This window comes from Vitis vinifera, chromosome 1 (assembly GCF_030704535.1).
Source record: "Vitis vinifera cultivar Pinot Noir 40024 chromosome 1, ASM3070453v1".
Lineage (NCBI taxonomy): Eukaryota > Viridiplantae > Streptophyta > Magnoliopsida > Vitales > Vitaceae > Vitis > Vitis vinifera.
The window spans coordinates 2,806,746-2,819,014 of record NC_081805.1 but is presented as its reverse complement, the minus strand read 5'-3'; the positions used below and the strand labels follow the sequence as shown (position 1 = coordinate 2,819,014).

Below are 12,269 nucleotides of genomic sequence, written 5' to 3'. Positions count from 1 at the left end.
GATGGATTATGCTGTGAGAATCTCAAAAAATAATTTCTATCAAGTACTATATAAATTTAGACTAAAATAATGTGTTAACTGTACATTCAGAGATTTCTAATCTTATACTTTCTATACTAGCTTTCATGTTTGATCCTAGTTAACCCTTTTATTACAGGGATTGATTATTCTAATTTCTATAAGCAAGGAGCAGATTTGCAGCTATCATATTTAGCTTCTTAATTTTAGGGATTTGATTATCATTATTGCTGATTGTAGGGATTTATTTTAGATTCTTCTTTGTACAGTTTTTCTCTTTTCCTATATTATATTGTACCTGTGAAGTAGATATACAGAAAAAATTTTCCCAAAATCAGCATGGTATCAGGGCCATTTCTGTGACCATTACGTCTGATCTTTTATTGCTGACATATTCCCCCCCGGCTATACTTGCTGTTTGAGTTTGCAAGTAGCCTTGCACAAAGAATCATGTCCAAATTGATGATAAAACTTTCTGGATCTGGTGCACCACCACTTATTCCTCCAATGTGACAGTTCAACATGATAACATACATGTATTAGATAACTTCTAACAAACTTAATGGGACAAGTAACTCTTTGTGGTCTCAGTTTGAAGCTGTGTATTACAGGAAATGGCAAGTTGGGATACTTGACTGGAGAAAAGAAACAGCCAGTTATTTCTAATCCTTTCTTCCTAAGGAGAATGTCATGTTGATGTCATGGCTTCTTAATTCAATGACTTCAGATATTAGTGCCACTTTTCTCCAACTTCTATAGCTCATCCTATTTGGGATTTTGAGGCTCAACCATATTTTGATGATAATGATGCTTCTCGGATTTATGAACTTAGATGTAGTGCACATGAGACTAGACAACAGGGGAAGACATTGACCAGCTAAACTTGATTTTCTCTAGCCATGTGATATGGAGTGTGTTGTGGATACAACAAAACTAAAGAAAAAAATTGAGAATGAGAGGGTCTACGATTTTCTAGTTGATCTCAACCCAAGTTCTGATAAGATCATAGTACAAATTTTAAGGCAAGATCCTCTTCCCACTCTTCATGGTGCATATATGCCTATGTTCAGCATGATGATCTTCATCAAGGTACTACACTTTCAGGTGTCCCATAAAATAGTTTAGCCTTAAAAACTGTTCAAACTTCAATGCACTAGTTATCTCTAACTCTAGGAAAGTTGGAAGCAATCAGTTTTTGCTTTGTACACACTGTAATAGTCTAAGGCATGCTCGAGAGACATGTTTCAAGCTGAAAGGATATCCAGAATGGTTTCATAGGAAGGGCTTCAACTCAAATTCCAAAGCACATCATACATCCTCTTGTACACATTCATATTCCACAGCCCAACCACAACATTCTCAAATCCAAGCAGATGAAATAAACAAGACTGCTCAGTGGTTTTCCCTAAAAGATGCTTCCTGTAATTTAGCCAATACAGGCAACCTTGGATTTGCATTAAGCACCTCTAGTCATGATTGTTACGAGTCATTTGGGATTATAAATTCAATTACTATAGATCATATGACACATGAATCTAGACTTTTTTTTCCTTCCTTTTAACACTCATCCTAGTACAAAAAATGTTAAAACAACAAATGGATCTTCTTCTACTATGATGGGTGTAGGTTTCATTCCTCTAACTTCTTCCATGTCACCCTCTACTGTCTTTCATATTCCATGTTTATCCAGTAACTTATTGTCCATTATCCAGATTACTTAAGCTCTATAGTATTCCATAACTTTCTTTGAAACTCATTGTGTCTTTTAAGATATTCTTAAGGGAGGGAAGATCAGTCTTAGTAGAGAGAGAGAAGTGATCTATACTATTTAGATATGAATTAGCAAGATTTGGATAGACAAGCAAATCAAGTAATGGGCAGGCCAACATCAAAAGAACGTATTTGATTATGGCACAAAAGGTTAGGATATCCCTCATTTAGCTATTTGTGATAGTTGTGTGTTAGCAAACATCATCAAACTTCCTTTACTTTCAAATTTAATAAAATTTCAGTGTCTTTCTCAATTATTCATAGTGATGTGTGGTGGCCCTCCTATGCTACTAATTATTCAGGTTCTAAGTGGTTTGTTTCTTTCATTGGTGAGCATTTCGAAGATCTATTTTTGAAAAAAGTGATGTTTTTCCGCCGTTAAGTCCTTTCATCAAATGGTTATTACCCAATTTAACACTAAAATACAAGTTCTACAATCTGATAATGGAGGGGAGTACTTTAACAAAATATGCTTGTTTCTATGGATGTTACTTTTGTTGAAGATTAGACTTGCTATTCAGGGAAAATTCAGATGCTTCTCTCAAGGGGGAACAAAGGTCTTGGGATGCACTAACACTACTGTTCACCAGTGTATCATTGTTTGAAACTTCTGCACCTACTTCAAGAGGATTACTTGAGCCATATAGATTGGTATATTTAAGGAAGAAGACTTGGCCAATGCAACCACCAGTTGATCAACCCAATGACCAATCAAATGCTCCTACAACGGATAATCATGGGGTAATTCCTTTTATTGAACTCTCCATTGATATTTCTATTGAAGAGTTAATTCAATTCACTCTTGAAAACCGGACTTGTCATCCTTCTAGAGCATAAAAACCACCCTCTCATTATCGTTTGGTGAATTATACTGTGAAATTCCTCATCTCTTGTTATGTCTTTACACCATTTATCCCCATCTTGTAAAATATTTGAAAATTAGTTGTCCTCTTTGTCTATTCTTAATAAGTTAAAAGAAGCTCTTGACAACCCAAAGTGGAAACCTACCATGATTGCAGAAATAGAAGCATTAAAAAAAAAAAAAAAAAAATTGATACATGGTTACAAGTGGGCATTCACAGTGAAACATAAGGTAGATGATTTTGGGGAGAGGTTCAAAGCAAAGATTGGCAGCTAAATGTTATACACAAATGTATGGGTTAGATTATCAAGAAACTTTTGCTCCAATGGAAAAAACAAATGTCATTTGAACCCTCTTATCCTTAATTGTAAACTTGGACTAGCCTCTTCAAACAAGTGATGTGAAAAATGCATTTCTTCACGGAGATCTAAAAGAAAAAGTATACATGGAATTTCCTCTTGGCTTTTCTAACCCAACAAAAGGGGATAAGGCATGTAGATAAGTAAGTCCTTGATGGACTCAAGGAATGACCTAAAGCTTAGTTAGGTAGATTTACTCATGCCATGAAGAAGTATGAATACCATCAAAGCCAGTTTGATCACACTTTTTTCTCAAACATTCACTTAAGGAAAAATAACTTTGGTGATAGGTAGTGATAGTGATGAGATGGGCAAACCAAAACATATTTGGCAGCAGAATTTGAGATCAAAGATCTTGCAGAACACATATGTTGTGGCTATACATAGGATTCTCAGGTATTTAAAATTTGCTCCAGGGAAAGGTTTGCTATTTTCTAAATATGACCATTTGAAAGTAGAGGGATATATAGATATTGATTGGGCAGGATTTGTAATAAATAGAGGAGCAACTTCAAGGTACTGCATGTTTGTGGGAGGGAATTTAGTTCAAGGTACTTCATGAAACAACCTGTTGTGGCTAGATCAAGCACTGACATAGAATTTAGAGTTATGGCCCATTTAGAAGTAGGGAGATATACAAATGTTGATTGGGTAGGATCTATAAATTAGCATATTACACAATACAAATGTAATTGTAACCATTAGCGTGCTCAATTACTTCCCATTTAGTAAAGAGAAATGGCATAACCCTCTTTGTAACAAACAGCAGTCCAAACTAGTATAAGGGTTGGTAAGTCTATCAAGTTCCTCTGAGTAAAGAATGAACTATAGTTTGAATGATCCTGGACATACTCAGAAGGACTGCAAGCACTACAACCCTCTATCAAGCAAAATGGCCCTTTTCCATACACCTTGGAGTAAAGTCAACTCAAAAACAGACCTATTGATGAGCACAACAATGGCATTGTTGAGGAGAACATGATTCTTAGAATAGTAGGCATTTCTAAAACCCACAATTGCCACCAAACCCTCTCTTTACTATCTCACATCTTAGTAAAACTAAATCAGGTCCTGGTTAAAGTCCACTAATTAATTACCAGTTAAACAGTATTTGTCACTCAAAAAAAGGTAAATCACGCTGAATATTAATCCATTTTGATAGTTATTCTCTTTCTTATTAGCAATTATGAGTTAACGATATGAATAAGTAATTACAAGAATGAAAAAAGAAAAAAAAAATTGCAATAATGATAGAAAACATTAATTTAAAGCTACTTCAAATAAGGATGATAATCCCTAGACTTACGACTCTGAAGCCGATGCGCTTCTATAACCCTGCCACAAAGAAACAATATAAAATAATATCAGCCTTTTAGGTTGGGGCTAAGTGAATCATTTATGTGGACTAAAGCTCACATCAGTATTCGTAAATTCTGAAAAAAACAGCAAATTGCAATGTGAAAGTAAGATTGAAGCATCATTATATGATAAAAACCATCATAAAAAATTAAGAAAAAAATAATGGGACACATAATTGAAACAAAATTGATTATCAGGCATGAAGAAACCTACTTCAAGTCTGGTGATGAAAACAGGCTGCCCTTGTCTCTGCCCCGATAAGTTTCCCTGCATGCATTTTGATCATACACAAAATAAATAAATAAATAAATAAGTAGATAAAAAATCAATGACTGCACACTTGCTTTACATACAAAGTGAAGAACTGAGCTATTACTCAGTTCCATGGATAATTTTGAATATATTTGCTGACACTCCAAGAAAATATAAAATAGGCATTACAGAACCATAAATTATAAAATCATAAACCATTGCTCTAAAACAAATAATCGGAAGAATTTGATCACAATAACATATGACATTCTTTTGGATATATTGTTACAACATATGCATATGAAAGATGCAGATGTGTATTACAATGTCTTGCCTATCAAAAAGAAGCCAAAAACCCTAACACATAAGGTGCATACAGAGGACTACCTAATCAGTCTGGAAAAAAAGAAAAGTAAAAAACAATAAGAAACAAACACTAAACAGCAGTTAACACTCCAATCATGCCCACATAGTTAAGAAAAGACATTTTTCCTTTCCCAAAGGCTACAAATACCACAAGAACCAAGACTTAAGGAATGTGTCACTTTATATAGCTCGATCCTTCCAAACACTCTTTGATTCCTCTCATTCCATAAAGCTCTTGATAGAGCAAGGCAAAAACTAAGGCCGTTTCACTATCTCACAATGGAGAAGAATATGATTTGCTAACTCCTCTTCTTTTGCATTAACACCACCAATTCACCAATAAATTACCTCACGTACAATATTCTTCACAATCATTTTTTCTTACCAGAACCCCCTTAGCTGGTAACTCGAAGGATTGTGTTACAACTGTAACCTTTTTTGGCAGATGATAAAGGTTTTTCTGTATTTCTTCAATGTTGAACAGCATATTAGGTTATTTTGTTTCCTTTTGCTAGATAGATCAATGGAACTGTGGTAACAATGTACATTAGTATCAAATAAAAGTGAATTCCAGTCTTTTGACATGCAAGAAATAACGAATTGATTCCAATAGAGGAGAAATTATTTAGGTGTCTCAGTTGCATCTACGCCCCAGTGCATACACCTCACCTTGAATCATCCTAACTCTCCCTTGCAGTCATTTTTTTGCCCCCCATATAAATCCAATGATTATATAGTTCTGTTGGAGAATTGGTGCAATAATTCATGTTTCTTCTGTTGTTCAATTGACTTGATTTATGTCCTGTAATTAGGATTGATTGATTATCTGATTTATTACCTATAATTAATGGCTGATTTAGTGGAGTAATTCTAGGCCTAGAACAGAGTAGTTTCCTTTCTTTTTTCCCATGATAAAACATTACAAATCGGTTGTAAATATATCTGATTAATACACAAGTATGATTCAAAAATCATTCTCTGTTTTCATAATATCAGAGCCTTTTGCTCAGTTTTTATTTTTTTATTTTTTTATTTTTTGTTCCATCTACCAGCTTCAATTTTCAGTGTTTGTCCTAATTTTTTCCAGCCCTAATTGTTGGAATTGTTTGTGTTTTCTTTCAACCTACATTGTCAGTGTTGGTACAAGGGACTGGTTCAAAACCCATTTTTTGGCGTCTATTGTTTCCTTGTTTGTGTCCTTCCCATTACAATAATCTTGTCCTATCTCCAATCAGCCCATGATAACAGAAAAATCTGATGCCTCTTCCATTACTACCCAAATAATCATAAACACTCAAAACCCAGTCCCATTCCCACGAGAATGCCAGATTATTCCAACCACATTTGAACTGAATATAGGCAATTACGTAAGTGGTCATAGTTGGTAAAAACGTAAGTGAAGAGAAAAGGGAAATTGAGCCATTTACTTGGGTAGAGATGAGTATGGAAGACCCAATGCTTGGAATGAGGAAGATTCTCATATGATGTGTTGGTTATGGAAACTCAATGTAGCCAGAGATCAGAAAAGCTTTTATGTTTCCTCTCTACATCAAGGGAGATTTGGGAGGCCGTCCATCAGACTTATTCAAGAGATGCTGCTCAAATTTATGAACAGAAGGATAGATGGGCTTCTTGTAATCATAAGCAAAATTTAACAAACATAATTCTTCTTAAGGGTGTATAGGCTTTCTTCCAATCATCTAACCTACAAGAGATCCTTTATGGAACAAGGACCCAACTAAGGAGCTCAAGGATTCCCACCTAAATGAGGCCCCAAATGAGAAAGGGAACATTGTGCAGTCCAACAACCTAACAGGGAAGCTAGCCTAAGCAAATGGTCTTAAATAACAATAACACCTAAGAAGGTGCTTCTATTTAAATTTACCTTAGGTACTGATATCCATCTAAATGCTAAAAGAATAAGCTTATCATTGCACAAATCCTCAAGTCAGCTCTGGAGAAGACTACAGTTTCATCTGTGAACTATAGGTATGGCCAATTAATAGAACTTCCACCCACCAAGAAACAGTCTAGAATGCCCCTTTTCTTGGCCCTGATCATCATTCTACTCAGCGCATGCACTACTACAGTAAAAAGAATAGAGGAAAGCAGGTCATGTTCTAAAATTAGCAGATATCCAAACCATATGATAACTACACACAACAAAAGGTGCTAGTTTGTACACTGTTACGCTCTCCTAAATCCAATAGTAATGCAAACTTGCAAAGCAAAAGCAAGATTTAAAGAAGAATGCAAATACTGAAAGTTCCATTATATGATAATTTAAATCAAGGACAAATTCTAAAACACCATCAAATCTACCATCTGCAGTTGAATTAATACCCACTTACCTCCCAGACCTTTACATATTTGGACTGTGCTGTTTGCATAGCACCTGATGTCTGCTGTGGTAAGGGCATATTAGCTGCTGCATTGTTGTTCACACCAAGAGATGGCATTCCTGGTTGCACTTGTTGAGACATTCCTGGAGTAGGAATCATTGTGCCAGTTCCAGAAGATATACCTGATGGACCAAGACCACTCATCATGTTCTGGTTCATACCAATTCCACTTTGTACCATTTGTCCTCCAGGAAGATTCCCTTGGCTCATTCCAGGTACTGTTTGGCCCATACTAACACCTCCTTGAAGATTACTCAATGGTTGAGAAATGCCAAGGTTTGAGTTTACTGACATATTAGAAGTTGCTGAAGTGAACGAACCAAGAGCTGAGTTTTGTGCAACCTGTGCAGTTCCTGCTAGTGTCCCTGATCCAGTTATTGATGAGACAGCTGACTGCCCAGATGAGAACACAGTTTGAGTGGCAGGTACAGATGATGCCATTCCACTGGATATCATATTTGACATATGCATAGCCATGGAAGTCCCACCCATTGACTGAAGTCCTATAGAAGTTCCCCCACTTAGGGCTGCAGAATGCATCACTTGCCGTGCTTGAGAGAGGTTGTTCAGAATGCTTACATTTGCTGCAGCGGGAACCACAGGACGTAAGGTCTGTGATATACCACTCACTATAGGTTTCAAATCTTGGACATTGTCACCATTTGAGATCATCTCCTGAGAAGTAGAAGATGGTGAAGAAGTCTGAAGGCTTGGAACTCCTTGAGAAGCAGCACGTGGGACAGATGGAATATGTGGAAAACCAGGTCCAGATGTGATGGAAGTTACCGTGCTTGGTTCCTGAGCAGATGTAAGAAATGTTCTTCAGTCATGACCATAAACACAATCCTAAAGATCAGAAAAATTACAATGGAGCAAACAAGATTTATTTCCATCAAAAGGCCAAGAAAGCTAAAATAAATTTATGTTAAATGCAATTGGTATAAGCATCCAGTACTGTTAAGTGTCAGATTCATTTAATTTCCAATGCTTAAGACATGGAAACATGATAAAATAATCAAACTTACCTTTCCTTGCTTTCATGCACAGTGACAAATTGAAGAGTATATCTAAGATGGAATATCCAAAATGGGTTTAAGGTTAGTTATGATGAAATAGAAATTTGTTCATTTTCTTGATTGAACATACCTGATGTCTGTTAGATACATATCATAACAATGAACATGTTAGACACATAGGTCATACCTACACTCTTTCCTTGTCATGTCCAACAGGGACTTCACAATCCTTGAAGCATTCATGTAAGGTTAAAATTAGAGAATAATTTAAGAATCTTACAACTTTTACAGTAGCAGTCGGGACAGCTCCAACAGCAATTGTTGGCCGGTTCATGATACCATTCACTGAGAAGGAAAGTAGAATGTAAGCACTCGACCAATGTAATAGATATATCAGCTGCAAAATTTAGAGTGTGGCAAATATAGAACATCTCACACATCTTACCCAGAGGATTTCCTTTTCTTCCATTTTCCAACCAAGTTATTTTTTACCATTCTAGTGTGTAAGATAATAGGGTTGTGCAAACTATTCAATTTCAAGCATTAAGAACCTTTTCTCTAAGAGAGAGAGAGAGAGAGCTGAAATTACTAAATAAAAATATCGCTAACTGATATTGATTTATTGAGAGAGTGAGAGAGAGAGAACATACCAAACAGAATGGATTACATCATCTTAATTTTGCAATAAAGTACCAGCCCAGACATGTACCTTATCATTAGCCAAACCGGAACAAGAGCATAGGATGCTCCATTCCAACAAGGAGGTTAATATTTTCAGTTGCCCAACCTATTCTTGGAACTTTCTAAAGGAGATTGTGTCACCTAAAAATTCTTAAGAGCTATAGACAGAGACTAGTCTTAGTTTTTCTTTCCAGCCATACAGTCCTAAGGGAGTAAATTAATACCTCTCTGTAATCCTACAAAATTTTCTAAACTGAAAACCCCGCATCCAACAAAATGTAATTGCTAGTGTAGGCTATTAGAGGCCAAGAATGTTACTAAAGCGTATGTCAAATTAGGAGTTGATTTTTCTTTCTACTGTCAAAACTCCATCCAAATGTAATTTCTCTTACTGGTAGGTCTGATACTGAATCTCCTGGTGTTAATGAATAGCAAATAATAAGAAACTGCTAGCACTTCCAAACACAACAAGATTCCTCCTCTGTAGCTGGTTTCAGTTCCAAACTCAACAACATTCTCTTATTACACAGAATGACAGATTTGAGGCTGGATAGAACAAGCCAAGAATTTGAGTTAACAAGTTACAGAGTTGAATGGATAGCATGCCACAGAACTTAGTCACTGATCCATCATATTGTTTTTTTTCTTTGTTATATACAAAATCCAGTTAGGCAGTTAGCCAATGCGTTATACTGGGAAAAAAGGCAAAAGAACCTAAAAAATCATACAAGTATTAATATGTACTCAATAATCAAGATGGAGTCAAATCTTTCATGCAGGGAAAGGGATTAAAAATAGATCTAAAGAGTTCAATGCATAAACAACCTGATGGAATAGAAGCAGGAGGGGCCGCTGAAACCTGAGGAACTGAAGCTATATCCATTTTTACAGGACTCTGATTTGCTGTCATATTTGAAAGTCCAGGCCGACTTAAAGCAGCACGAGCCTCCATGAAACTATCTGAGATTAGAACCAGGAAATGAGGGTTTTTAACATTATCAACTGGTGGATCTGCTACTCGGGGATTGCGCTTTCCCTACAGTGAACAAGCAATAAATTCAATAGCATGCCTTGCATTCAGTGTCCAGACATGTGTTAGTGCTTGTTTCTAAAAAATATGTGTGTGCATGAGTGTGTGTGTGTGTGTGTAAGAAGGATCATAAACACTCATAGTGGAAAAATAAACTTTAAAAAGGACTATAACAGAGGAACTTCATAAATAACATAAAAAAGAATGTGAAGACTAAGGTGGTGTTTGTTTTTTTGGCTTTTTGCTTAAAGCAATTTGTTTTCAGAATTTAGGTTTTTTGTTTTTCTACTTTTTCATGACTTATTATAAAATTTTTACTAAATAGAAAAAGCCAAAATATGTGGCTTTTTCTAAATAGAAAAAATAACATATTGGTTTTTCTTTACTTTTTAATACTTAATAGAAATAAAATACTACAAAAACAAACAACCTAATATTTAACACTATTAAGCATTAAGGTTCTTGTTGAAATAATGCCAAAGTTAGGACTTTAATTTAGGAATAAAAAAGGAGAGATCATTTAGGATATTTCCTTATGATTTAGTTTCCTAATTTTAGGAGAGAATTAAGTTAGATTGATTTTTTCTTATTCAGTCATTTGTGTATATATATGTGTATGGTGTGTACCGATTAATATCAATAAAGGAGTTCAGAAATTCTTCATGGTATCAGAGCCAGTTTTCTGAAACCCTAATCCCTTCTGGCCACCTCTTATTCAGGTCATCACTCATTCCGGCCAAATCTCTCTGGCCATATCTCAATCCGATCATCTCTCTCTCTCTCTCTCTCTCATTCCGGTCATCAGTCCCTGTTCTCAGAGCCAAGGGAGAAAACGCTTTTCGGTCAGTCGAATCGTCGTCAGAAAACACTCACCGCCGGCAACTTTTCCGGCGAACTTTCCGGCGACGGTTTTTTTTCTACACCGCAAGGAGCGCCTGGAGGAGATCTCCAATTTGTCCCAAAGCACCGGAACCAGAAACCCATCCACGCGCCGCCCACGCGCGTTTTTCCGGCCGGCGACTGCATCTCACGCGCCGGCGTGTGAGGGCGCGTGAGCCACTTTCCGGCGACGCGCTTCCTCCTCCAGGCTCGCCTGACGCCGACCAGCCACCCTTCCTACCTGTTTGTGCAATCCGAGCCCTGCACGTGCCTCTTTTGGGGTTCTTTTGCTTCCGCGGGTCCTCTGATCAGATTTTCCGGCGTCCTCCGGCTATTTTTTCTCAACTCCAGTCCCTGCACGTGCCTTGAGAAGTGTTCTTCTACCTTTCCGGTCCATGACAAAATACGGAATGGCATCATCACAAGTATCCAGCGTCACGTCACCAGAATCAGGGGGTAGATCTGAAATTCCAAACCTTGGTGGCAATGATTCCTCTCCTATTCTCGTCACAGGACACAAATTAAATGGCCATAACTATTTACAGTGGTCACAATCTGTGTTGCTGTTCATTTGCGGTAAAGGAAAGGATGAGTACCTCACTGGAGAAGCAGTCATGCCAGAAACTACAGAACCGGGTTTCAGGAAGTGGAAGATTGAAAACAGCATGATCATGTCATGGCTTATCAATTCCATGAACAATGACATAGGCGAAAATTTCTTGCTGTTTGGGACTGCAAAGGACATATGGGATGCAGCCAAAGAAACTTACTCAAGTTCTGAAAATACTTCAGAACTGTTTCAGGTTGAATCAACTCTACATGACTTCCGCCAAGGAGAGCAGTCAGTTACTCAGTATTACAACACACTCACAAGGTATTGGCAGCAACTTGACTTATTTGAGACTCACTCATGGAAATGTTCGGATGATGCAGCAACATACAGGCAAATTGTGGAACAAAAGAGACTGTTCAAGTTCTTCCTAGGACTAAACAGGGAATTGGATGATGTTAGAGGCCGAATCATGGGCATTAAACCCCTGCCAAGTCTCAGGGAGGCTTTTTCAGAGGTTAGGCGTGAAGAAAGTAGAAAGAAAGTGATGATGGGATCAAAAGAGCAACCTGCCCCAACATTGGATGCCTCTGCCCTTGCTGCTCGGTCATTTAATAGTAGTGGTGGAGATCGTCAGAAACGGGATAGGCCTTGGTGTGATTATTGTAAGAAACCAGGCCATTATAAGGAGACTTGCTGGAAGCTTCATGGCAAACCTGCTGATT

At 37.0% G+C, this 12,269-nt stretch overlaps 1 protein-coding gene across 2 annotated transcripts in view; it reads right to left on the bottom strand.

Annotated features, from left to right (window-relative positions):
- LOC100259509 (mediator of RNA polymerase II transcription subunit 25) overlaps positions 1 to 12,269 on the bottom strand; it is a 71,450-nt gene that overhangs the window by 17,769 nt on the left and 41,412 nt on the right. For both annotated transcript variants that reach the window (XM_002278809.5, XM_059737975.1), the window contains exons 7-11: positions 9,911 to 10,121; positions 8,685 to 8,749; positions 7,338 to 8,186; positions 4,582 to 4,635; positions 4,316 to 4,344 (exon numbers count right to left, since the gene is read on the bottom strand). In XM_002278809.5, coding sequence (XP_002278845.1) covers positions 4,316 to 4,344; positions 4,582 to 4,635; positions 7,338 to 8,186; positions 8,685 to 8,749; positions 9,911 to 10,121 — 1,208 coding nt within the window. The remainder of the gene's footprint in view (positions 1 to 4,315; positions 4,345 to 4,581; positions 4,636 to 7,337; positions 8,187 to 8,684; positions 8,750 to 9,910; positions 10,122 to 12,269) is intronic.